Source organism: Artibeus jamaicensis, unplaced genomic scaffold (genome assembly GCF_021234435.1).
Source record: "Artibeus jamaicensis isolate MK-2021 breed Jamaican fruit bat unplaced genomic scaffold, CSHL_Jam_final contig_3201, whole genome shotgun sequence".
Classification (NCBI taxonomy): domain Eukaryota; kingdom Metazoa; phylum Chordata; class Mammalia; order Chiroptera; family Phyllostomidae; genus Artibeus; species Artibeus jamaicensis.
The window spans coordinates 415,066-440,081 of NW_026521754.1; the positions used below are offsets into that span (position 1 = coordinate 415,066).

The window sequence follows — 25,016 nt, forward strand, 5'->3', positions numbered from 1 at the left end:
AAGGAGAAGAGGAAGAGCAAGAAATTGAAAACTTTGAAAAAATAAGGAAGGAGAACTTCCCTCATCTGGTAAAGAAAATAGACCTTTAGGAAGTCCAGGAAGCTTAAAGAGTCCCAAAGTTGGACCAAAGGAAGCACACACCAGGGCACATCATAATTATATTACTTAAGATTAAAGATGAGGAAAGAATCTTAAAAGCAGCAAGAGAAAAGGAGACAGTTACCTACAAAGGAGTTCCCATAAGACCGTCAGCTGATTTCTCCAAAGAAACCTTGCAGGCAAGAAGGGGCTGGCAACAAGTATTTCAAGTCATGAAAGGCAAGGACCTACATCCAAGATTACTCTCTTCAACAAAGCTACCATTTATAATGGAAGGACAGGTAAAGTGCTTCCCAGAGAAGGTCAATTAAAGGAATTCATCATCACCAAGCCCTTACTATATGAAATGTTAGGGGATGACTTATCTAAGAATAAGAAGAAGATCAAAACTATGAATAGTAAAATGACAAGGAACTCACAATTATCAACAACTGAACCTAAAAACAAAAACTAAAATGAACTAAGCAAGTAACTAGAACAGGAACAGAATCACAGAAATAGAGATCACATGGAAGGTTATCAGTGGGGAGTAGGTGGGAGGAGAATGGGTGGACAGGTACAGGGAATAAGAAGTATAAATGGTAGGTACAAAATAGATAAGGGGAGTTTAAAAATAGTATTGGAAATGGAGAAGCAAAAAAACTTACTATACATGACCCATTGGCCTGAACTAAGGTTGGGGAATGATGGTGGACAGGATATAGGGTAGAGGGGAATAAAGGGTAGAGAAAAATGCAACAACTCTAATAGCAGAATCAATAAAATATATTTTAAAAATTGTAAGGACTGTGAATGTCCACTGTACAGTAGTCAAAGGATAAAAACAGATGGTTCATGCAAAAGGAAACAAATAGTTAATATATAGAAAAATTTTAGCCTTGGCTGGTGTGGCTCAGTAGACTAGCGCCAGCCTGCAAACCCAAAGGTCACTGGTTCGAGTCCCACTCAGGGTACATGCCTGGGTTGCAGACCAGGTCCCCAGTTGGGAGTGGTGTGAGAAGCCATATCTCTCTCACATGGATGTTTCTATCCCTCTGTTCCTCCCTCCCCTCACTCTAAAAATAAAATAAACACAATCTTTAAAAAATTGTTTTAACTTTCAGTATTAAAATGCAAATTAAATTTCGTACATAGACTTATAGCATTACATTATTCCTATACTCACGAAAATAAGTTAGAGTTACAAAAGCCCATGTTCATGGGGCTACAGAGAAACATATTATAAATTAATGCCATCGTGTTAGAAAGCCATCTTTCACATATGTGCACTGAGCAATAAAAGCAATAAACATTCTACCTCAGGAATTCTATTTTTGAGAATATACACCAGTGAAATAATATAAGAGGGAAAAAATCCTTTTTACATAAAGAGTTTTATAGCTGATAGTTATAACAGTGAGAAAAGAATAACTACTCTAATGGTTCAGCAACTGGGAGAGATTAAACAAGCTTTGGTTCATTAATAGGCTGAAATAATATATTGCCTCTAAATATGTTAAAACTTTAATCCTATAGGTATATGGAAAACCATTGAATACTGTTAGGTCTAAATACATATATGTAAGTAGCTACATATTGATAACCTACAAGAGTAAGAAAACAGAATGGATAAATTATACTTTAAAATATGGTGGGTCTAATTTTTGGTGTGTAGACCTAAAAATACCTTTTACTCTAAAATTGATTAAAGATGTAACTAAGGTTCTAAAGAGTGATTGCTCAAGTGAAATAAGCTAGTCAGAAAAAGACAAATACCATCTGATCTCACACGTGGAATCTAATGAACAATATAAAGTGAGGAACAGAATAGAAACAGAGGCATGGATACATGGGACAGACTGACAACTGTCACGGGGGGGAAGGGGAGGACTGGATGAAAGAAGGTGAACAAATTAGCAAAAAAGCATATATGCCTAACCCACAGACAACACTGTGGTGATGGCCAGATGGAAGGGGGGGCAGGGCCTTGGAGGAGGGGGGCAAAAGGGTAATGGGGCCAAATGTGGACATCTGCAATACTGTTAACAAGAAAAATAAAGAAACAAAGACATTTAAAAAAAGAGTGGCTACTAGAAAAGCCCCTAAGAGATTTACCAACCTCATCACTAAGTAAAGCAGTGTAAACAAGGAGCCTGAAGTAAACAGCAGGAGAAGCAGCTGTCATTCAGTCCTCAGCTATTCTGAGGACACCTCCCAATACTGTCTTCATCTTCTGGACGACTCTCTACAAGAATCGTGGACACTTAATCTCCTTTCGGTCTTTGCCACATCTAATTCAGTAAAACCAGGTAAGATTTTCTCTCTCACAGGACCAGACACAACATGCCTTGTAAGAGGAATATTCATGGTGTTAAACATACCAAAATAAAAGAGAAAGACTTCAATAGAAAGACAATAGAAAACCAATTTAAAAGACCTAAGAAAACAACAACAACAAAAAAAGACAGAAGCCAGAAACAAAAAAAATGAATTGTCTAAAATTGGACAGATATTTCGGATTCATTAATATTTGTTGACTGTAGCACCTTACCTCTCATATTCTAATCTCTTCACAAGATAAGTACTGTTCTTCCTGTAGTCCTGGAGCTGGTCTTCTTGTCGAAGAAACTCCTGACGGAGCTCAGCAAGTTGCTCTAGGCACACAAAGTAAGAATTAAAAGAACAGAATTTATTCAAAGTGAGAAGTTATGGAATTTTTAAAAATTATATATATTTCTCAATATTTTTACTCAGTTAAATTATGTAATTAGCATCCCATTTAATTGCCTTTTATAACACATGCATGGGCAAATAAACTTATTTTTAAAACAAGATAGTCTCAGTAATTTTCACATCAATCAGAAATATTAAAATATCACACATTTTTCACACTATCTAGACATATAAGCTGTAAAAACAGTACGAAAAAAATCCTACCTACCTCTTTAAAACTATCTGCTTTATAAAAGTAGGTGTTATCTATGGGTATATAATTCAAGGTTTCTTTTTTATTTTAAATCACATTTGACTCCCAACTTAGGTGCTAATCACTTTACATCTCATTTCTAGTTCTGCAATTGATGCTAGGTCCACATATACAAAAATTCCATTTCAAAGCTCATAATTTCTGGACAAGGGCTGAAAGTTTTAGTTATAATGAATGATATGAAATTCTGAACGGGAAAGTAAATTAAAAGCTGGGCAAGAAGTTCTTTCATGAACATCTATTCATAATCAGTGGGCCTACATCTTCTAGAGCCACTCTCTCTTCATCTGATACTACAAATAAAACAAATTCAGCCAGAGAAGGTAAGTATCATTTTCTTAGATAATTACAAAATTGGGACTTCCGCCAAGATGAAGGCATAGGTGGAAGCACTGCCCCTTCTCACACAACCAAGTTTAAAAACAACAAAGTTTTAGCAACAAAAACACAGGCAAACCACAGAAAATTGAACTACACGGAAGTCTGACAACAACAAACCCTTCAGCCAAACCAGTAAGAGGGACAGAGCCAGCAGCAGAGCCAGGTTGGGCAGGAAACATCCACCAGACAGACCTGGGCACATGACCCAGGTGCGCCTGTAGCTGTGGGCAGATCCCAGGTGTGGAGAAGCGGAAGGACTCACTGAGCGCGCCAGGCAGTGGACCCACTGAGGGCTGATTGTGGTCACACATTCTTGTGCAGAGAAACTGGTGAAGGAGAGAGGAGACAGAACACGCAGGCCCCAGTGGTAGGACGCAGCAGAGGGAACCGCCATTGTCCCTGTCTGACCACGCCCTCACATATAGCATCACAAACCAGCCACCTGGGTGGCCCCGCCCTGGTGAACACCTAAGGCTCCACTCCTCATACTTCACGTGCACAAACAGACTAAAATATGGCTCAAGAACAACTCAGAGCCCCACAGTCCATAAATCTAACCAATGAAGAAATAGCCAAACTTTCAGATGCACAGTTCAAAACACTGGTAATCAGGATGCTCATAGAACTGGTTGATTTTAGTCACAAATTACAGGAATATATGAAGGCTAAACTAATTGATATGAAGGGAAAAGCACAGAAAACCAATAGTGATGGAAAGGAAACTGGGACTCAAATCAAAGGAGTGGACCAGAAGAAGGAAAAAAATGACCAAACAGAAAAGGATGAAGAAACAAGAATTCAAAAAAATGAGGAGAGGCTTAGGAACCTCCAGGACATCTTTAAACATTCCAACATCCAAATTATAGGGGTACCAGAGGGGGAAAGGAACAGCCACCACTGGAAAACTTATTTGAACAAATAATAAAGGAGAATTTCCTCAATCTGGCAAAGGAAATAGACTTCCAGGAAATCCAGGAAGCTCAGAGAGTACCAAAGCAGTTGGACCCAAGAAGGAACACACCAAGGCACATCATCATTACATTAGCCAAAATTAAAATGAAGAAGAGAATGCCTAAAAGCAGCAAGAGATAAGGGGACAGTCACCTACAAAGGAGTCCCCATCAGACTGTCAGCAGATTTCTAAAAAGAGACCTTACAGGCAAGAAGGGGCTGGAAAGAAGTATTCCAAGTCATGAAATCCAAAGACCTACATCCAAGATTGATCTATACAGCAAAACTTTCATTTAGAATGGAAGGACAGATAAACTGCTTCTCAGATAAGGTCAAATTCAAGGAGTTCATCATCACCAAGCTCTTATTATATGAAATGTTAAAGGGACTTATCTTAGAAAAAGAAGATAAAAAAGATGAACAGTGAAAGGACAGCAAACTCACAGTTATTCAGAACCACACCTAAAACAAAAGCAAACTAAGAGGACAGCTAGATCAGGAGCAGAACCATAGAAATGAAGATCACATGGAGGGTTAGCAACAGGGGAGTGGGAGAAGGAGAAGGGGAGAGAAGGTATAGAAAATAAGTAGCATAGACGGTAGGTAGAAAATAGATAGGGGGGAGGGTAAGAATAGTAGGGGGAATATAGAATCTAAAGAACTTGAGACACATGGTCATGAACTAAAGGGGGGAATGGTGGGGGAGGGGGTATGCAGGTGGAGAGGAATGAAGTGGGGAAATAGAACAACTGTAACAGCATAATCAATAAAATATATTTAAAAAAATTATGTAACAGCCTTATTAGCAGTTAAGCAAAAGCAGTAGTTAAGAAAAGTCTTAATTTTTACAAATGAGAACAGAGATATATTCTCTATAAGCAACATCTGTTAAGGCTAAAACATAATGTCTACCCAGAAGTACCAATACTATAGGTAAAATAAAACATCTACCTTTCATGAAGGCTTATAAATTTTTTAGTCTTATTACTTTAAAGGCTCTCCAAAACTACTTCGGATATGAGTTTTTAAAAAGCAGATGTAAACACAGGAATATAGAATATTAAAGATATATACATGTTTCATATAAATATTAAATATATTACATAAATATAAAATATGTATTGAATATATTATAATGTAAATATATAAACATAATTACACAGAAATAGAAGGTAAAAAATTGGCAATTATGTTTAGTGGTGGAAATCTGAGCAATTTTTTCTCATTCTAGATTTTATTGTGAAATTCTAACTGTGGCAATGACAACAAAAATTTTGAAGTCACATGAATATCAGCTGAGGCATATAAGAAAAAAGTTTAACAATACACATAATAATAGCTACTGTATAATATAAGAATCAGGTATGAAAAAGAAATGCTTCACATAAAATGCTTGTATTTAATAAATGTTTACATATTCAAGCCACATTTTTTGTTTATTTACATTTTTTTTCATTGAGATAAAACACTGTATAAGTTAAGGTACACAACATGTTGATTTGAATCACTTCCTGTGAAATGATTACCACTGTAGCATTAGCTAACACCTCCATCATCTCTTATAAGAACTATTTATTTTTTGTGGTAAGAACATTTAAGATCTACTTTCTTACCAATTTTCACATACATAAAAAGTACTGTCAACTATAATCACCAAACTGTATGTTAGATTCCCAAAACTTACTCATCTTATAACTCAGTGCTTGTACACTTAACCAAACTGAGGCCAGGTATCCCTGAATAACACATTCAGCTTGTTATCTGATCCCTGGCCCCATGTCTTAAAACACAGAGGGCTAGAGGTAGCAGAAACTTTGGCCTCAGCTATGGGTGTTGAGTCTACAGAGACAATGAGACCCAGCAGGAAGCAGTAACAAAAAGCCTTGTAGCTTACAGAGTCAGCTACAGTTTAGAGAATCTGTGGTCAGGCAGGAAAGGTTCTAGAACTAAAAAGTCAATACAATTTAAATACATAGGTATATGAATATATATATATATATACACATATACACATATACACACACATATCTGAGACTTTAGAATGATTTCAAGATTTAGGATGGTTTCTCTGCCTCTCCACAAAGCTTCTAACAATATTTGAATTCCTTTATCAGGAAATAAAGGTTTCATTTCTAAATGGAGGTAAAAGGCTTAAAATACGACTAACAAAGAAAAATAAAACATTATTATAAGTGAGTTCCAGTCCATGTAAAGTAATAGATTCTTTTCCATTTGAACAAAGGTAAAGATTATAAAGCAGAAAACTAATTTAGTGTTTTCAGTGGCAAAAATAAAAGCTTAAAAAGGGAAATTAAACAGAAGAGAAAGCAAAACTAAAGACAAAAATCTCCTATATAACAATTTTACTTTCAACTGATTGCCGTGCCATTTCCCCCCCCAAAGACACTCTGTGTTTGGTGTGCCTGCTGCAGGTCACCACAGCAGGATTCCCAGAGAAAGTAAGTTAACATGAGATTAGGTCTATGATTTTTTTTTTTAGATTTTATTTATTTATCCTTAGAGAGGAAGGGAAGGAAAGAGGGAGAAAAACATCAATGTATGGCTGCCTCTCCGTGTGTCCCCCACTGGGACCTGGCCAGCAACCCAGGCATGCACCCCGACTAGGAACGGAACCGCATGATCCTTTGGTTCGCAGGCCCGATCTCAATCCACTGAGCTACATCAGCCAAGGCAGATTAGGTCTATGATTGATTGTGCAGGATGTTCTACCTCAGACAGTAACACCAGGGTATATTATAGAAAAACATGGCCATACTCCCTCAATTTAACTTCAAAAACTGGAGATATAGTTAAAAAGGGGTGGCCTAGGATCAGCTTTTCAAGCAAAAAAAGTATTTACTTCTGGAATATTTTGATTTCAATTTTTTTCAGTAATAAGCATAAAAATAAGGTAAGCTATTTAAAATAAATTAGTGTATACTAGAATATTAATTTATCAGGAATTAAAAATCAACTCCTATTCCTTTCATTCCCATGGAAATATTAACTATTATAAAGATTTTTAAGGGCTTTAGTGTGTATTAATTCTATTATATCCAGTATTAATTTCAATGAAAATGGTCAAATCTGGGTTTTATAGTCAACTTATCAAGAAGTTTGTTTCAGACTTCCGCCAAGATGGAGGCATAGGTGGATGTGCCGTGCCTTCTCACACAACCAAGTTTAGAGACAATTAAATATTAGCAACAGAAAACACAGCCAGAACACGGAAAATTGAACTTTTCGGAAGTCCGTTAACAACAAATTCTTCAGCCTGATCGGTAAGGGGCGAAACCAGCGGCTGGTGAAACGGGATTGCACAGGAGGTCACGGGCTCAGGCGCGGAATCCAGACGCGCAGAATCCAGGCGCACGGTTGGACCTAGTTAGCGACCCAGTGAGCCACCAGGCAAGCGACCGCGGGGGAGACAGCGGGGGAGCGGTGCTGAGTGTTGACTGTGGTCGCGCATTTGTGCACGGGCAGACAGGCGAGGAAGTGGGCGGTTGGACCGGGGCCGGCGGGTCCCTCAGCAAGCGGCAGGGAGGGCGCCACCATTCCCCTGCTCTGACCCCACCTCCCATACAGCGTCATAACCCAGCGAGTGGCCCGGCCCAGGTGAACCACCTAAGACGCTAATCCTCACCCAGCTGTGAGAAACAGCAGAGGGAGTTGCCATTTCCTCGCTCTGACCACGCCCCCACATAAGCACCACAACCCAGCGACCTGGGAGTCCAAGGCACCACTTCTCACACTTAAAGGGCCAGAACAGACCAAAAATGTCGCAAGATCTCAAAGTCCCAGAGCCTATAGATCTAAGCGATGAAGAAATAGCAAAACTCTCAGACGCACAGTTTAAAACACTGGTCATCAGGATCCTCACAGAACTGGTTGATTATAGCCACAAATTAGATATACATATGAAGGCGAAACTAATTGAAATGAATGGAATTGCACAGGACACCAATAGCAATGAAAAGGAAACTGGGACTCAAATCAATGGAGTGGACCAGAAGAAAGCAAATAATGGCCAAACAGAAAAGAGTCAAGAAGCAAGAATTCAAAGAAATGAGGAGAGTCTTAGGAACCTCCAGGACATCTTTAAACGCTCCAACATCCGAATTATAGGGGTACCAGAAGGGGGAAAGGCACAGCCACCAGTGGAAAACTTATTTGAACAAATAATAAAGGAGAATTTCCCCAATCTGGCAAAGGAAATAGACTTCCAGGAAATCCAGGAAGCTCAGAGAGTCCCAAAGAAGTTGGACCCAAGAAGGAACACACCAAGGCACATCATCATTACATTAGCCAAAATTAAAATGAAGGAGAGAATCCTAGAAGCAGCAAGAGCTAAGGGGACAGTCACCTACAAAGGAGTCCCCATCAGACTGTCAGCAGATTTCTCAAAAGAGACCTTACAGGCAAGAAGGGGCTGGAAGGAGGTATTCCAAGTCATGAAATCCAAAGACCTACAACCAAGATTGCTCTATCCAGCAAAACTTTCATTTAGAATGGAAGGACAGATAAGGTGCTTCTCAGATAAGATCAAATTCAAGGAATTCATCATCACCAAGCCCTTATTATATGAAATGTTAAAGGGACTTATCTAAGAAAAAGAAGTTAAAGAAACATGAACAGTGAAAGGACAACAAACTCACAGTTAGTAACAACCACACCTAAAACGAAAGCAAACTAAAAGGACAGCTAGATCAGGAGTGGAAACATAGAAATGAAGATCTCAAGGAGGGTTAGCAACAGGGGAGTGGGAGGAGGAGAAGGGGGGAGAAGGTACAGAAAATAAGTAGCATAGACAGTAGATAGAAAATAGATGGGGGGGGCAAGAATAGCATGGGAAATATAGAATCTAAAGGAATTGAGACACATGGTCATAAACTAAAGGGGGGGTAATGGTGGGGATGGGGGGTAGGGTGGAGGGGAATGAAGGGGGGAATAGAACAACTGTAACAACATAATCAATAAAAAAATTTAAAAAAAAAAAGAAGTTTGTTTCAGTACAAATAGTTTCCACAGAACAAAGTCACATTAATAAAACCAAAAGTTGTAGAGTTATGAGTTCAAACAAAGCCTTTTTCTCTGCTGAGTTTCATATAAAATTTCAAAACATCTCAAGATCTACTTCAACACATATGGTACAATAAAGATTTTTACTCAGTTATATAGGCCATCATTTTCTTTGACATATACTAGCAGAAGCCACAAGATTTCTTATTCAACTGACATACTAAAATGTAATAAGAAATATACTTTGATAACAAACAGAATCATTTATAAAAATTGCAAGCTGGAAGCAGCACTGACAGCGCAGCATCTTCTGTAGCATCTTAATGCACTCCTGTGAGTCAAAAAGAGCAGAATGGGGACAGAAATGCAACAAAAAATATGACCACCCAGGAAGCAAATTTCTAATAGAAAATCAAAGCTGTTCTAAATCACAGATAGTAAAAATGTAGTGATTCCTATTTTGGGATTACAACACACAAACAACACTTCCTAATGGTTTTGCTAGACGAAAGCAAAACTTCACTTAATTACAAAGTCAGCTAGGGTTGGCTTCTCCAAGAGGATGATAAAAATAAATTATCTAGTTCCATCTAAAGAGATTCAAATGGTTACAGAATAAAGATATATTTATGAAATTAGAGAGCAGGTATTACCCATACATATAAATTTAAAGTCACTGCATCCAAAGTTTTAAAGTACACAGTGTTGTACCCAAAGGGTGTGAAAGAGAAGGGTGGTCTTCAGACCCCCAACTCCATAGAACAGTGGTGGTGTGAAGTAATGTAAACAAACCATAGAGCTTGTTTTTCTTATTTATTATTTCCAATAAAAGCTTTGGTCATCTCCTACCACTTCATCTAAATGAAAAAATATATACCTTCCCAGGTTCCATTCTGTTCCCAGAGAATCTAAAACATTATAAGCTTGGAGGACCTGTCCAAAGCATCCCTAAACCTGAATGGATTATTTTAGCAGGTTGGACACAGTACAGAGGGATCACCTCTTTTCTTTTCCCTAGAAATTCAATGGCCTCTGAAGCTACAATTCAATTTTCTTTGAGGATTCTTTATTATTATTATTTTTATTCTTAAGGACTCTTTATCAACATTTCATTGCATGAACTCTGTTTACAGCATAAGATTAAAATGCTGGCCCCAAATTTAACTTGCATTTATTGTATTTAAAGAAATATTTAAATTTATTGTATCTTAAAACAAAAAGATAAACATTTTGCCATCAGAGGAGCTTTGCTCAAAAACTTTATTTCAGTTAGCTGTTTTACTATTCATAATTCTTGAGGATTTTAGACATTTAGTGACTTTATCTTTAATCTGTAACTGTTTCTTACCTTTTAAATGGTGTATGTCTGCCATCTGATATGATATGTTGCTCTGTAGTTTAACCTGAAAAAAAATTAAGTTCTCATTTTAGTAAAGAATATATAACTCCACTCATACTTACATTTTCCTCACATTCACTCTGAGCTTGATTATAAATGCAAAAGATTCTTATAGTATCAATATGTATACCATCATTTTCCAAAAAGAATTAGATAAATTCTGATTTTGTAATACTCATTTTAAATTTGCACAAGAATATTAATTTTACTTACTATAGTGTAACGACTTTCAAAAGTTTTAAACTTTCAGTTGAATATTGCTCAATGGTATGGTTCTTTTTTTTCAAAATCTAACCAGAAGAGACCTCTTACTAATAACTCTATGTTTAAAAAGAATTGCTTGAATCAATTAATGTCAATTCAAAAGTAATTAATGCTTATGAAGCTTTCATAGAATAACAGATAATACATATGACCATTGTGTTCTAGAAGAATAGACTAATGCTGTGTTTTGGATGAGAGAAAATGTTGGTCTAAGCCAGGGATGGCCAAATTATGGCCTATAAGCCAAAGGATAGCTAGCTAAGGATGGTTTGTACGTTTAAAATTTTTTTTAATTTTTCAATTACACTTCACATTCAATATTATATTAGTTTCAGGTGTAAAATATAGTGATTAGGCATTTACATGACTTACAACATGACTCCCCCATAGGAGGATTTATATTTTTAAATAAAAGATAAACATAATCAAAAGAAGAGCAAAATTTCATGAGTTATATGAAATTCAAATTTCAGTGTCTATAAAATCTGAATGGAAACAGCCACATCCATTCACTTACATATTGTCTATGGCTGCTTTATACATACAGTGATTGTGACAAAGACCATATGGCCTACAGAGCCTCAAGTTTTTACTATCTGGTCCTTAACAGAAAAAGTCTGCCAACCCCTGGTCTAAACTAACAGAACTTCAAGAGAGAGAGAAATATACATGTGGTCTGTCCAGAAAGTGTCCAGCCATGTAATATGAAAAATAGAGACATTTACTGAAGAAGATATAAGAAACATAGCACATAGGACAATGTTTCATGCCAAGATCCTGCGTCAAAATCTTGGACACAGTAGTTTTTGGAATCCCCAGGTCAGCTTCTAGTTGTCCCACTGTCAGTCACCGATCTTTGTTGACTGCAGCCAGTATACATTCAACATTCTCAGGTGTTCTGCTTGTTGCAGGCCTTCCAGAACATGAATCACTTTCAACAAATTCCTGACCATCTTTGAAGTGTTTATGCAACCCTTTTATTTGCTCTGCACTCATTGCAGCCTCCCTGAAAGTCTTCTAAATCATCTAAATAAATAGTTTCTGCGGAAGAATGTTCAACCTCAACATAAAATTGGATGCAAATTCATCGCTCTACTTGCTCAGTAATTTTGAATGCGATGGCCACATAAGACGTGCTCATTCAACGGTGTCTACTACCCTCACTGACTAGTACAGTGAAGAGGTCATTGTTCACACATGTGCATTACAGTCTACTTTCCTTGACTGCCAGGTTACATCAAAGTCATGCAAACTGTTCTTGTTATACTAACAATGGCTGGACTTTTTATGAACAGATCTCATATGCAAGAGCTATCAAAGGGGAAGAATGAATAGTCTTGCTGATTAATCAGATATAGGAATAAAAGAAGAAACATCAAGGATGATATTTACATTTCTAAACCAGGGGGACTAGATGAATAAGATTACAATATTCCATAATAGGGAAACACAGGAGAAACAGATTTGGAGTGGAAGGAAGAAATATAGAGATGATTTTTTTCAAATTTGAACCTGTTGAATATGAGGCACTTGTGACATACCCAAGAAGAGATCTTCAGTAGGAAGGTGGATAAGTGGGTCTGGAGCTCAGGCATTAATTTAAGAGTCATTAGCATAAAAATGGCAATTAAAACCAAGGGAATGAGATCATTGATGCAAAGCTGCAGAGGCAGCAGGAAAAACTAACACCAACAACTACAAGATCAGTTAATCACTAAGTATACTCTCTAATAACTTCTAATTAGCCTACTTTCCCATTTCCTTTATTTTCATGATCAATTTTTTTTGCATTTTTGCTCCTCCAAAGAATACAACCATACTTTATTCTTGTTTTAAACAAATTTATATTACTTAGTTTTTAACCCATTTTTATGAGGCTATTCCACCTTCTCTGTACTTTTTTTCCTGCATTCTTTATTCTAAACATGCTTTTGAAATTGCTAGAGAGATGGTATCCTTGAATACAAGGCTATGAGTGGCCTCAGTTTTCCTGGACTGTTTTTGTTATATCCTCAGATGCTTAAAAATTCTTTTAATGGAGAAGGGAAAATTCAATCTACAAACTACAAAAATAAAAAAGGATTTTATTCTTATGACTTTTATTTTCTTTTTAATCTTCTTTATTGAGAATGGAGACACCAATGCCCATGGCTCATACATGAAGTCCTCACATTTCAAAAGGTGGTCTGGAACAATATATTTTACAGGGTGTTAAAAGAACATAGCATGTTTCAGTAAAAACATTTTATTAATCCAAGTATAATGAACTTATTTCCCACCCCACTCCTTCACCATAAAGGATTTTTTCAGTTAGCTTCTCAGAATCCCTCAAAGCATATTGTTCTCTTGGCATCTCATGTTCTCTATTATTCCTGTCAATCTCTCCAACAGGATTCTCAGAAAAACTTTATATTCAGTATCAGCAGGTACCAGTTCCCAATTTCTCTCACATCCTATTAACACTAGTTTCATTGTACTAGTTACCTCACCTTCCACATATGCCTTTGAACAGAGGTGCCAAGGATTTGCTTAAAGATGACACAGAGCCTAGCTGGCAGATAATTAAACCCAGAAGTTCTCTTTTAGCTACAGTAATTATGTTGCTCAAATTTAGAATCTAGATGTCTGCTACTAAATTATCTAAACATCTTTTTTGACACTGCAATATTACAGGCATCTGATCCCTTTTCTCTCCACATGTATACCCCACCCCCCAAATTCTTATCTAGCTCCTAAAATGGTTTAATAAAGAACTCTTCTAACATTAAATGTCCTTTTAAGGACATCTGAATGTGGTTTCACTTACCATGACACTTACTGACATGTAAAACGATAGCTTAATTTTGGCTTTAATCTTATGTTTTCTACTATCTTGAGTCTGTTTATAAAGACTTTTCCTATTTGGTTTCTAATTTTTTAACATTTGCTCCAATTTCTTCAAGTTTGTGTTTTTATTTCTTTGCATTAATCATTTCTGCATATAGATAGGTCTCTTTAGTTCTTTAACCCCTTTGGCTTTAACTCTTTTCTCTTCTTTTAATACTTTTACCATCTTATGACCTTCAAAAGGAAGCTCGGCTCGCCTTCTGATTATTCCTTCTCATAGTATGAATTTCCTTTTGTCCTAATAGAAGTTTGTTCATCTTCTAAATGACTCTGCCAAAACTTCTCAGTCATTAAGAAATCAGAGTTCTTACTATACTGCATGATTGGAAAGAAAGACATCTCACTTTGCCACATACACTCTGCTGAACTGGCAATGCTATACGAATACTTTCTTTCTAACTATATTCCAGACAGATAACAGTACATAAATTCTAAGAAGAATTATTTAATCCTTATTTTATAAAAGGATTCTCATGGTCTGGTTTCATAGGTCCCTTTTTGGTTACTTTCAGACTTTTCCCAAAATATCCTTATTTACAATATGCAAGAAAGATACCATGTAATTACTTTATTTTCCCTTTCAAATTCCCTTTAGGATGAGGAATAGGTATGATGGACAGACATAAATAGATAAGTAGACAGACATACATATACATTCCCAAACAGTCTCATCTTGCCTAATTTATAATTTACATCTATGGTCTGATAGACTTCAACCTAGATTCTAATAGTGGGTTGTCCAAAAGCCCATTACACTTTTTCTATACGAGGTCTCTAGTAAGTGCTTAGTTGTCTTTAACTTTATTGGAAACAATTTTGTAAGATTTTATTGTGACAGCTGTCATATCAGTCTGTGTTAAAACAAAATTTACCAAAATTGGTGAATTTTTGTGTAGCCATTTTAATACTGAAGATGGAAGAAGATAACGCAACATTTTTGGTATATTATGCTTTATTATTTCAAGGAAGGTAAAAACACAACTAAAATGCAAAAAAAGATTTGTGCAGTGTTCAGGGAAGGAGTTGTGACTGATCAAACATGTCAAAAGTGGTTTGCAAAGATTCTGGGTACTACTGACATTTTAGCCAAATAATCCTTTACTACACATTGGAAGATGTTTAGCAGCACCCCTGGCCTTTACCCACTAGAAGCCAACAGCATGAGATAGCCAACATACTCAAAATATCCAAATCAATAAAGCTATTGGTGAAAATGAAAAATCTATCTTTTATTTTATGGAAAAAAACTAAATGGACTTTTTGGCCAACCCAATATATCCTCCAAAAACCCAGTGTTCAAAATGCCTTGCCTGGTCCCAGAGTTTACTGGGAAGAGCTTCATATTCAGTCCTTTCAAAAATAAATCATTCTGTTTTCACATACAGTCTTAGATCCTCACCTGAGGATATGTTTATTGATTTTAGAGAGAGAGAAAGGGGAGAGAGGGAGTGAGGGAGAGAGAGAGAAACATCAATGTGAGAGAGAAACATAAATTGGTTGCCTTCTATACATGCCCCAAATGAGGATCAAACCCACAACCTAGGAATGTGCCATGACCAGAATCAAACCAGCAACTTTTTGGTGCATGGGCCAACACTCCAACCAACTAAGCCACCTGGCCAGGGCACACGCAGTCTTCTTTTCTTCTTTAAAATATTTTTATTTATTTATTTTTAGAGAGAGGAGAAAGAGGGACAGAAACATCAGTGTATGGTTGCCTCTCACAGGCCCCACACTGGAGACCTGGACCACAACCCAGGCAGGTGCCCTGACTGGGAATGGAACTGGAGACCCTGTGGTTTGCAGGCTGGTGCTCAACCCACTGAGCCACATAAGCCAGGGCATGCAGTCTTATTTTCAATAAGACTTATTTTTAGTAAGATTGTCCCTCTGTTTCATTTCTACCCATAATATTTATCAGAAATGGGAATTCTATGAGAACAGTAACTGTGTCTCTCCATCCCTGTGTGCCCATCCTCAGGCACACTGCCTGACACCAACAAACAACAGATGTTTGCTGAATGATTCCCTAGATTTTATGTTCCATACTCTTTGTACTACATACTCTCCTACCTTAAGTTGTACTTTATCCATATTTGTATAATTCTAATTATTTTTTAAAGACTTTTTCTGAACTCATTTACTTCTCCTTAATTATCAACTTCATTGCCTTATGCTTTACCTCTCTCCTTCTGTAACACTTCCTCTCTCCATCTATTATAGCTGATTATCTAAAGCTCTCTTTGATCTTTTCCACGTTAATCTCCTAGAATGGGTTTACTATCCTTCCTAAGACCTCTTCTTTTTTATGTCTTCTAGGCACATGTTCATCTCTTTTTTTTTTTTCCCAGTAAAAATTACCTTCTCCTGATATTTTCCTATAGCACTTCCTGCTCATCCACAGGTACTTCATTTATTTTCCTCTAATCTTTTTTCTCCATTACCTAAAACCTAACCTGTATATTTCTACTACCTCTTTCTGAAGCTCTTTTAATGTTTCCCCCATCCTACATGGCTGCTATGAATTAATTTTGGCAGCTGTTACCATTTCAGTTGCTCTCCTTCTCTTTTCATTCCGGGACCTTGAAAATGGCTCAGCTGTGCATGCTTCACTTTCATTATGACCTGTTCTTGGGTAATCAGCACAATGATGACCATGGACCCCGAAGGTTACATATAATTGGCTTTTTCTGGCTCCTTTATCTCCACATCAGATAGATATATCTCCACATCAGATAGATATATTTTTCCTGATTATATCTCATGCTCAGATGATTTCTAGAAACTATTTTTTTCCTTCTGTAACACAACTGTCAAAGCTGGCTGATGCTCAGAATTACCTGGAGAGGTTTAAGAAGCATAAATTCTTGCCTCCCCTACTCCACTCGAGTGCAGTATGATTCAGTGGTCTAGGAATCTTTTTTTTTTAAGTTCAAGTGATTCTGATAAGCAGCCAGGCTTAGCGATTACTCATCTAAAGTATATCTTTGGCTGGCATCTATATCAGCAGAATCAAAATGGAATGTCATTAAAATAACTAATGGTAGGTACTAAATGCTTATTCTGTGCCAGCTCTAGTGCTAAGTATTTTACAAGTACGACTGTATTTAATTCTCACAATCACCCTGTGAGGTAGGCTGTCCATTTTGCAGATGAGGAAACTGTCTTCTATCATATGCCCACAGCAGATTCTGTATATTCTGCCAAGCAGTCTCAGACCAGAGTCTGTGTTCATGACCACTGTGTATATACTAGACCAGGTAGGGGACTAACCTTACTTTCCTAACTACTCTTTCACTGCACACATATTATTCAGTCAACATTCCAAAGACACATGCAAGTTTTATTGACATGTTAAGGTAGTAGTCTCTCCTGAAGCAAGCTTTGGTTAAAACTATACTATTATATTTTTAAAGAATAAGCAAGGTCTTTGGTCTTGGTTGGCTATAATGAATCACACAAAGCTTTTTATTCACTCACTCATTTTTCTTCAGTCATTTATAAAGCATTACTGAATATTCACTATATCCTAGGCCTGAGGATACAAAGTATTTAGTCTTGGTCTGTTGAGAAGAATCACTAGTTGGTTTATTCATTCATTCTGTCACAAGAAAATATTTATTGAGCACCTACTAAGTGAAAGACACTGTAGAAAGCCTAGAAATACACCAACATACAAGGAACAGTAGAGAGGTCTGGGTAAACAATACACATTTTAGAGTCACCAGCATAACTGAAGTTTTCTGAATGAATAGGATTACTTAGGAAGAGAACAGAAGGAGAGTTGAGGATCTCAGACAGAAAACTATGAACTATAACACTTAATAACAAATAGAGGTGAAGCTAGCAAAGGAGACTAAATACATAAACTGAGAGACAGAAGAAAAACAGAAGTCTTGGTGTCATGGGAGATAAGAACACACAGTGCTGGGTAAAAATATGATGAGAAGTAGGAAGAGAAAATGCAGATGTGAATAAAGACAATTCTCTTTTCAAGAAATTTGACTGTGAAGAGGAAGAAAGACAAGTATTTTTTAAGTGATGAGGAGAAAGTATAGATAGATTGAAATAAGAGGAAAGTGCAGTAATAATAGTAAGGGTTTTTGAAAAGATGGAGAAAATTGTATACAGAGAACAGAAGAGACTGGTCCTGGAAAACAAATAGGGAAGACATATGAGTCAAGATGTGGGTGTGCCTATAAATTTGGCAGTAAAAGTTTTATCAGCTTCTGTGCAATTCTGGACAAGCAGAAGAAAGATCATTTGCTGCGCTGGAGGAAGAAGAAAAGTAGTTTAAATGGGAGTTAAGGAGTGAGGGGAAGTCTGATGAGGGTAAAAGCTTGAAAGTTGTTGGAACAGGCATGTGGACTAGAGAAATGTAATTTGTAAGAGCCATCCAGGGAATTCTGGCCAAGATGGAGGTGTAGGTAGAAATGCTTTGCTTTCTTACACAACCAAAACAAGGATAACAACCAATTTAAAAACAATAAGCAACCAGAACTGCCAAAAAGTCAAACTGCAGGAAACTGTGACAACCAAAGAGTTAAAGAAACATTCATCCAGACCAGTAGGAAGGGAAGAGATGGGGAGCAAGTGGGGAGAGGACACACAGCAAGGTGGTGAACTACAGGGGCTAGGCATGGCTGGCTGGCTGAGAAACTAAAGATGCAAAACCTCTAGCTATAAAATACTGTGGGGGCTGCAAAGGCAGGAGAAACCCCCAATCTCACAGGAGAATTCATTGGAAAGTGGTGCTAGAGTGGAGCAAGTGAACAGCATTATTCCCTCTCTCATCCTTCCCCCACAGACTGTACCACAAAACAGCAAAGAGGGTTGCACCACCCTTTTGACTACCTAAGGCTCCACCCCCTTACAACAAAACAGATGCATCAAGACAAAGAAATAGGGCCCAAATGAAAGAACAGATCAAAACTCCAGAAAAAGCTAAGCAACAAGGAGACAGACAACCTTACTGATGCAGAGTCCAAAACACTGGTAGTCAGGATGCTCACAGAACTGATTGAGCTCATTCACAAAATGGAGGAAGAAATGAAGGCTATACAAAGTGAAATAAAGAAAAGTATACAAGGAACAACAGTGAAAGGAAGGAAACCAGGACTCAAATTAACAATTTAGAACAAAAGGAAGAAATAAACGTCCAACTGAAACAGAATGAAGAAACAAGAATTCAAAAAAAATGATAATAGGCTTAGGAACCTCTGGGACAACTTTAAACATTCCAACATCCAAATCATGGGTGCCAGAAAAGGAAGAGCAAGAAGATAAAAACTTATTTGGAAAAATAATGAAGGAAAATGTCCCCAACTGGCAAAGGAAATAGAATTCTAGGAAGTCCATAAAGCTCAGAGGGTCCCAAAGAAATTGGACCCAAGGAGGAACACACCAAAGGATATCAAAATAAGCAACCGAAAATTAAAGATAAGGAGAGAATCTTAAAAGCAGCAAGAGAAAAGGAGACAGTTACCTACAAACGAGTTCCCCTAAGACTGTCAGCCAATTTCTCAAAAGAAATCTTGCAGGCAAGAAGGGGATGGAAACAAGTATTCCAACTCATGAAAGGCAAGGGCCTATATCCAAGATTACTCTATCCAGCAAAACTATCATTTAAAATGGAAGGGCAGATAAAGTGCTTTCCAGATAAGGTCAGGTTAAAGGAGTTCATTATCATGTCCTTATTATATGAAATGTTAGAGGGACTTATCTAAGAAAAAGGAAGAAGATCAAAACTATGAACAGTAAAATGACAACAAACTCACAACTATCAACAACTGAGCCTAAAAAACAAAATAAAAACTAAGCAAACCGCTAGAACAAGAACAGAATCACAGAAACGGAGATCACATGGAGCGTTATCAGTGGGGAAGGGGAAAGGGAAAATAGGAGGGGGAAGGTAGAGGGAATAAGAAGTATAAGTGGTAGACATAAAATAGACAGGGAGAGGTTAAGAACAGTATGGGAAAGAGGGAAGCCAAAGAATTTATATGTACAACCTATGGACATGAACTAAGGGGGGCCGGGAAGTCTGGAGGGCTAAAGGGGAGAAAAAATTGGGACAACTGTAATAGCATAATCAATGAAATATACTTAAAAAAATAGAAAAGCCAATTCATGTAGCTGATTATGTACCAGTCTGGTTATACAATGTTCTGCAGCTGTGCTTGAAATCAGCATGTAAAGGAGAATAATCGCGAGAAACTAAACTGAAACAAAAGAACATAAAATCTTAGCTCAAATGAGGATAATAAAGAATGAACAGGGCTGCTGGAAAGGAAGAAGAAAAGGATCACCAGTTCAGATGAAGTTGAAAAAAGTATAGTTTGTTCAGCAGTTCTGATCTCTTTTTGATCTATTTTTCCACAAATATTTAAGTTTGAAATTCATAATCTTTAAATTTCAAGGACTTGAAATCAGATGATCAGGTTTATGTTACAATAAATTAATAATCAAGGACTTTGGTAGTAATTAGTGTTGGCAAATATTCCTATAATAGTTCTCATCCCGGGCACTTTGTAGGATTGCCCCTCCCCATTCCTTTGAAGTTGGATTGAGGGAGGGGCAATGAAATGTGAGCAAAATGACATGAACCACTTCCAAGCATAAGCAATAAGAGGAGCATAGTTCATCACTCTCTCATTCTACCACAGCAACCAATATTTCCACAGTGTCTTCTTAGTTGGCCTGAATCTCAGAATGAGAAAGATACAGAGCAGTACCTCCTGTCGAGCCACAAAGGGTATTTTGGGTGAGTGATAAATTTTAAAGCCAAGTAAGTGGGTGCAGATGGTGGGCTATGAAAGAGAAGGAGAGAATGAGAGGTGGGTAGGAAAAGCAAGGCAGACCTGGAAAGTATGAGAGCAAGAGTCTCTTCCTTATCTGCCACATCCAGCCCATAAGGCATTTCTACTTGCCCCTCTCACAAAGTCCTGAAACTTGAAATTTAAAAAAATCAAAATAATTTCTCCACAAATTAGCAGTCCTTCTCAACTTCCCCATTACTTTCAGTGCCATCACCAACCTTTTGATTCTGCTACTTCTCCTCCTCATTCCATTCAACAGCCCATCAATGCCTATAACTGCATACATTCACACCCCATATAAGTCATGACCAAGTCCTGCCAATTCTTCTTTTTCACTTTCTCTCAGATCTGACTCTTAACTCTTCTTATGTTTATGGAGATCACCTTGATCTACATGGACTACTCTGGTCCAGCTGTACTGGAATTTAAGCTCCATAAGAACAGAGATCTTATTTGTTCACTCACTCCTATAATACCCTGACACAATGCAGGCACTCAACATGAGGAAATTTCCAAACAGTAGTGAGAACAAGTTTTGCAAAAACTTGTTCTCCATCAAGTCTTTCTTCTAGTCAAGATCCGGTGATTGAGTACTTTATACCATAGTGCAGAATCTAAAGCTCTTCTACCAAGCATTTAATGCCTTCCATAAAGTGGGCCCCATTTGCTCTATCCAGTTATCAGAAATGATCTCCTTGACACAGTCAAGGCAGTTCTAACCATCTCTAATAATTCAACCACTCTTTACTGTGCCCATGTATTGTCAGCAAACAGTATGTCCTTCCCTTTCCTTTTTACTACTAAAAATTACACTGACTCCTTTAGAATCAGAACCAAAACTTAAATTGATTCTACAGGAGTTATATTAACTTTTATAGATAAAAATTTCATTATATTCACTGTCTGCATCCTTCCAATATGCTCCCAATTTTTTATGCTATTAGGCTCTAGTCACACCTTCCACATCCAGGTCTCCTCTAATTTAGTCATGTCCCAGGACCTCATGCCAAGACTATATCCACCAAAGTTGCCAAATCTTGTTTTAGATCCTGAAGGTGCCTTTAATTTTTTCCTATGTTAATTTATTCAGCATATAGTTACTTTGTACAAGTCACTGGTCTAAGCACTGGGGATACTGCAAATTACAAAAACAAAAATCCTGCTCTCCTATGAGGCTGGGCATACAATAAAAAGTCACACAATATATTAAAAACTAGTAAGTGCTGTGGAGAAAATATAGTAGAGATGGAAAAGAGGGGAAAGCCTCAACAAAAAGACATCATTTGAGCAAAGACTTGTAAGAGTGAGAATTACCATGCAGCTAACTGGGGGGAAGTGTCCTAGGCAGAGGGTACAGCCAGTGCAAAAGTCCTATCATAGGAGAATGACTTATGTTCAAGGAACACTGAAGAGGTCAGTGTAGTGTGAATCAAGGAGCAATAAGAAGGGTAGCAAAAAATAAGGTTAGATAACTGTGAGGGAAGAAAATGTAATAGAGCCTGTTGGTTTTTTCCTGCAATTGAGAGTATTTGGAAGTATACTTTGGAGTATACTCTCCAAAGACTGGAGCCACTGGAGTATTTTGGACAGATAAGGAACATGATCTAATTGGCATTTGAACACAATGTTGTGCTGAAAATGGATTGAAGTGGGAGTAAGGACAGAAGAAAGGAGGCCAACTACACTATCACCAATAACCTAAGCAAGAGATGGTAGAAATTTAGACCAGGATGGTAGTAATCAGGGTAGGGAGAAGTGTTTGGATTCTGGATATATTTTAAAACTGAGTCAGGATTTGCTAATAAACTGGATATGGGGATGAAATGAAAAGAAAAGAGACAAAAATGACTACAAAGTTTCTGACCTGAGAGATTGATAGGAGGAAGGAGTTGCCATTAACTGAGTTAGGGAAGACTGTGAACAGAAGTTTTGGGGTAGGGGAAAGATCAGGGAGGGATTTGGCTTTGGATAGGTTAAGTCCAAAACCATATTTGCCATCCAACAGGAGATGATGAACAGGGAATTGGATAGCAAGCCTGGAATTCAAGGGAATAGTCTGAGCAAAAGACAGAAATTTGGAAATTATCAGTATATAAATATTTAAAGAGGTGGCTGGGATTAAATGTAAAGAAGAGGTCCAAGGACTAAACCTTGAAGCATTCTATTTGAGGATGAACCTTCTAGAAAAGAATAAGAAGGAATAGCTAGTGAGGTAGAAGGAAAGATAGCTACCATTTCCCAAAAGCCAAAATGAAGAATTTGTTTTGGGGAGGAGGAAGTCCAATCCTGCTCATAAGTGAAGTAAGTTGATGACTGAGTATTGATGAGTGGACTTAGCAACACTGAAATCACTGGTACCTTGAAAAGGACACTTGGTGGTGTGGTGGGAGCAAAAGCCTGGTTACAGTGTATTTAAGGGAATGTGTTTAAGCTATTCTCAACATAGACTATCAGAGGAATTTACTTTTCAGTAGTGAAAACAAAAATCATTCTACCAAAGGCCAAAATAGGGTTACAGCTTACTTCCTGTGAAAGTTAACTCTACTGATCATACTCATTACTATCAAATAGAAAATTTGATGACAGAGTCACCCCTCAGTCTTCTGATACTAATTTTCCCTGTACTAGAAAGGCTGCTTCAGTTCTCAGCACACAGAGAGAGGATATGTTCTAGAGTTTCTAAGGGTTCCAATTTAGTACAGTTTTGTTCTGTTAATATAGGGGAATCCTTATATGTGCAATTATTTTATGCCATTATAAGAGTTTCTATATTAAAATCTTTTCTCAAACCAAAAATAATTGTTTTCAGACAGGGGCTGGGGAGAATGGAAAGGAGAGTTTTGTCCAATGGGTATAGACTCTCAGTTTTGCAAGCTGAAAAAGTTCTAGAGCTCTTTATACAATAATATTCATACAGCAAACATTAAAATTAAAAATGGTTAAGATAGTAAATATTGAAGGACTTCTGCCAAGATGGAGACGCAGGTGGAAGCACTGTGCCTCCTCCCACAACCAAGTTTAAAAACAACAAAGTTTTAGCAACAAAAAAGGAGCCAAACCACAGAAAATTGAACTATCTGGAAGACTGACAAAGAACCCTTCAGCCAAACTGGTAAGAGGGGCAGAGCCAGCAGCAGAGTGGGATCGGGCAGGAAAGATCCACCGGACTGACCCAGGCGCGCAACCCAAGCACAGGGCAGCCGTAGGTGGATCCCAGGTGTGGAGTAGTGGGTGGACCCACTGAGGGCGCAAGGTGGTGGACTCACTGAGAGCTGACCATGGTCACACATTCACGCGCAGATCAACCAGTGAAGGAGTGAGCGGTGAGACAGACCGTGCAGGGTCCAGTGGCAGGAAGCGGCAGAGGGGACCGCCATTGTCCCTCTCTGACCAGCCCCCCACATGCAGCGTCACAAACCAACAACCTGGGTGGCCACGCCCTGGTGAACAACTAAGGCTCCGCTCCTTATATGTAACAGGCATGAACAGATCAAAACATGGCTCAAGAACAACTCAGAGCCCCAGGGCTGATAAATCTAAGCAATGAAGAAATAGCCAAACTTTCAGATGCACAATTCAAAACACTGATGATCAGGATGCTCACAGAACTGGTTGATTTTAGTCACAAATTACAGGAACATATGAAGGCTAAACTATTGAAATGAAGGGAAATGCACAGGAAACCAATAGTAATGGAAAGGAAACTGGGACTCAAATCAAAGGAGTGAACCAGAAAGAGGAAAAAAATGACCAAACAGAAAAGGATGAAGAAACAAGAATTCAAAAAAATGAAGAGAGGCTTAGGAACCTCCAGGGCATCTTTAAACATTCCAACATCAGAGTTATAGGGGTACCAGAAGGGGAAGAGGAACAGCCACCACTGGAAAACTTATTTGAACAAATAATAAAGGAGAATTTCCTCAATCTGGCAAAGGAAATAGACTTCCAGGAAATCCAGGAAGCTCAGAGAGTCCCAAAGAAGTTGGACCCAAGAAGGAACACACCAAGGCACATCATCATTACATTAGCCAAGATTAAAATAAGGAGAGAATTTTAGAAGCTGCAAGAGATAAGAGGACAGTCACCTACAAAGGAGTTCCCATCAGACTGTCAGCTGATTTCTCAAAGACACCTTATAGGCAAGAAGGGGCTGGAAAGAAGTATTCCAAGTCATGAAATCCAAAGACCTACATCCAAGATTGATCTATACAGCAAAGCTTTCATTTGGAATGGA

At 37.7% G+C, this 25,016-nt stretch overlaps 1 protein-coding gene across 2 annotated transcripts in view; it reads right to left on the reverse strand.

Annotated features, from left to right (window-relative positions):
- The window catches only part of GOLM2 (golgi membrane protein 2), a 113,611-nt gene that overhangs the window by 62,855 nt on the left and 25,740 nt on the right, over positions 1-25,016 (reverse strand). For both annotated transcript variants that reach the window (XM_037151961.2, XM_037151952.2), the window contains exons 2-3: positions 10,764-10,818; positions 2,630-2,732 (exon numbers count right to left, since the gene is read on the reverse strand). In XM_037151961.2, coding sequence (XP_037007856.2) covers positions 2,630-2,732; positions 10,764-10,818 — 158 coding nt within the window. The remainder of the gene's footprint in view (positions 1-2,629; positions 2,733-10,763; positions 10,819-25,016) is intronic.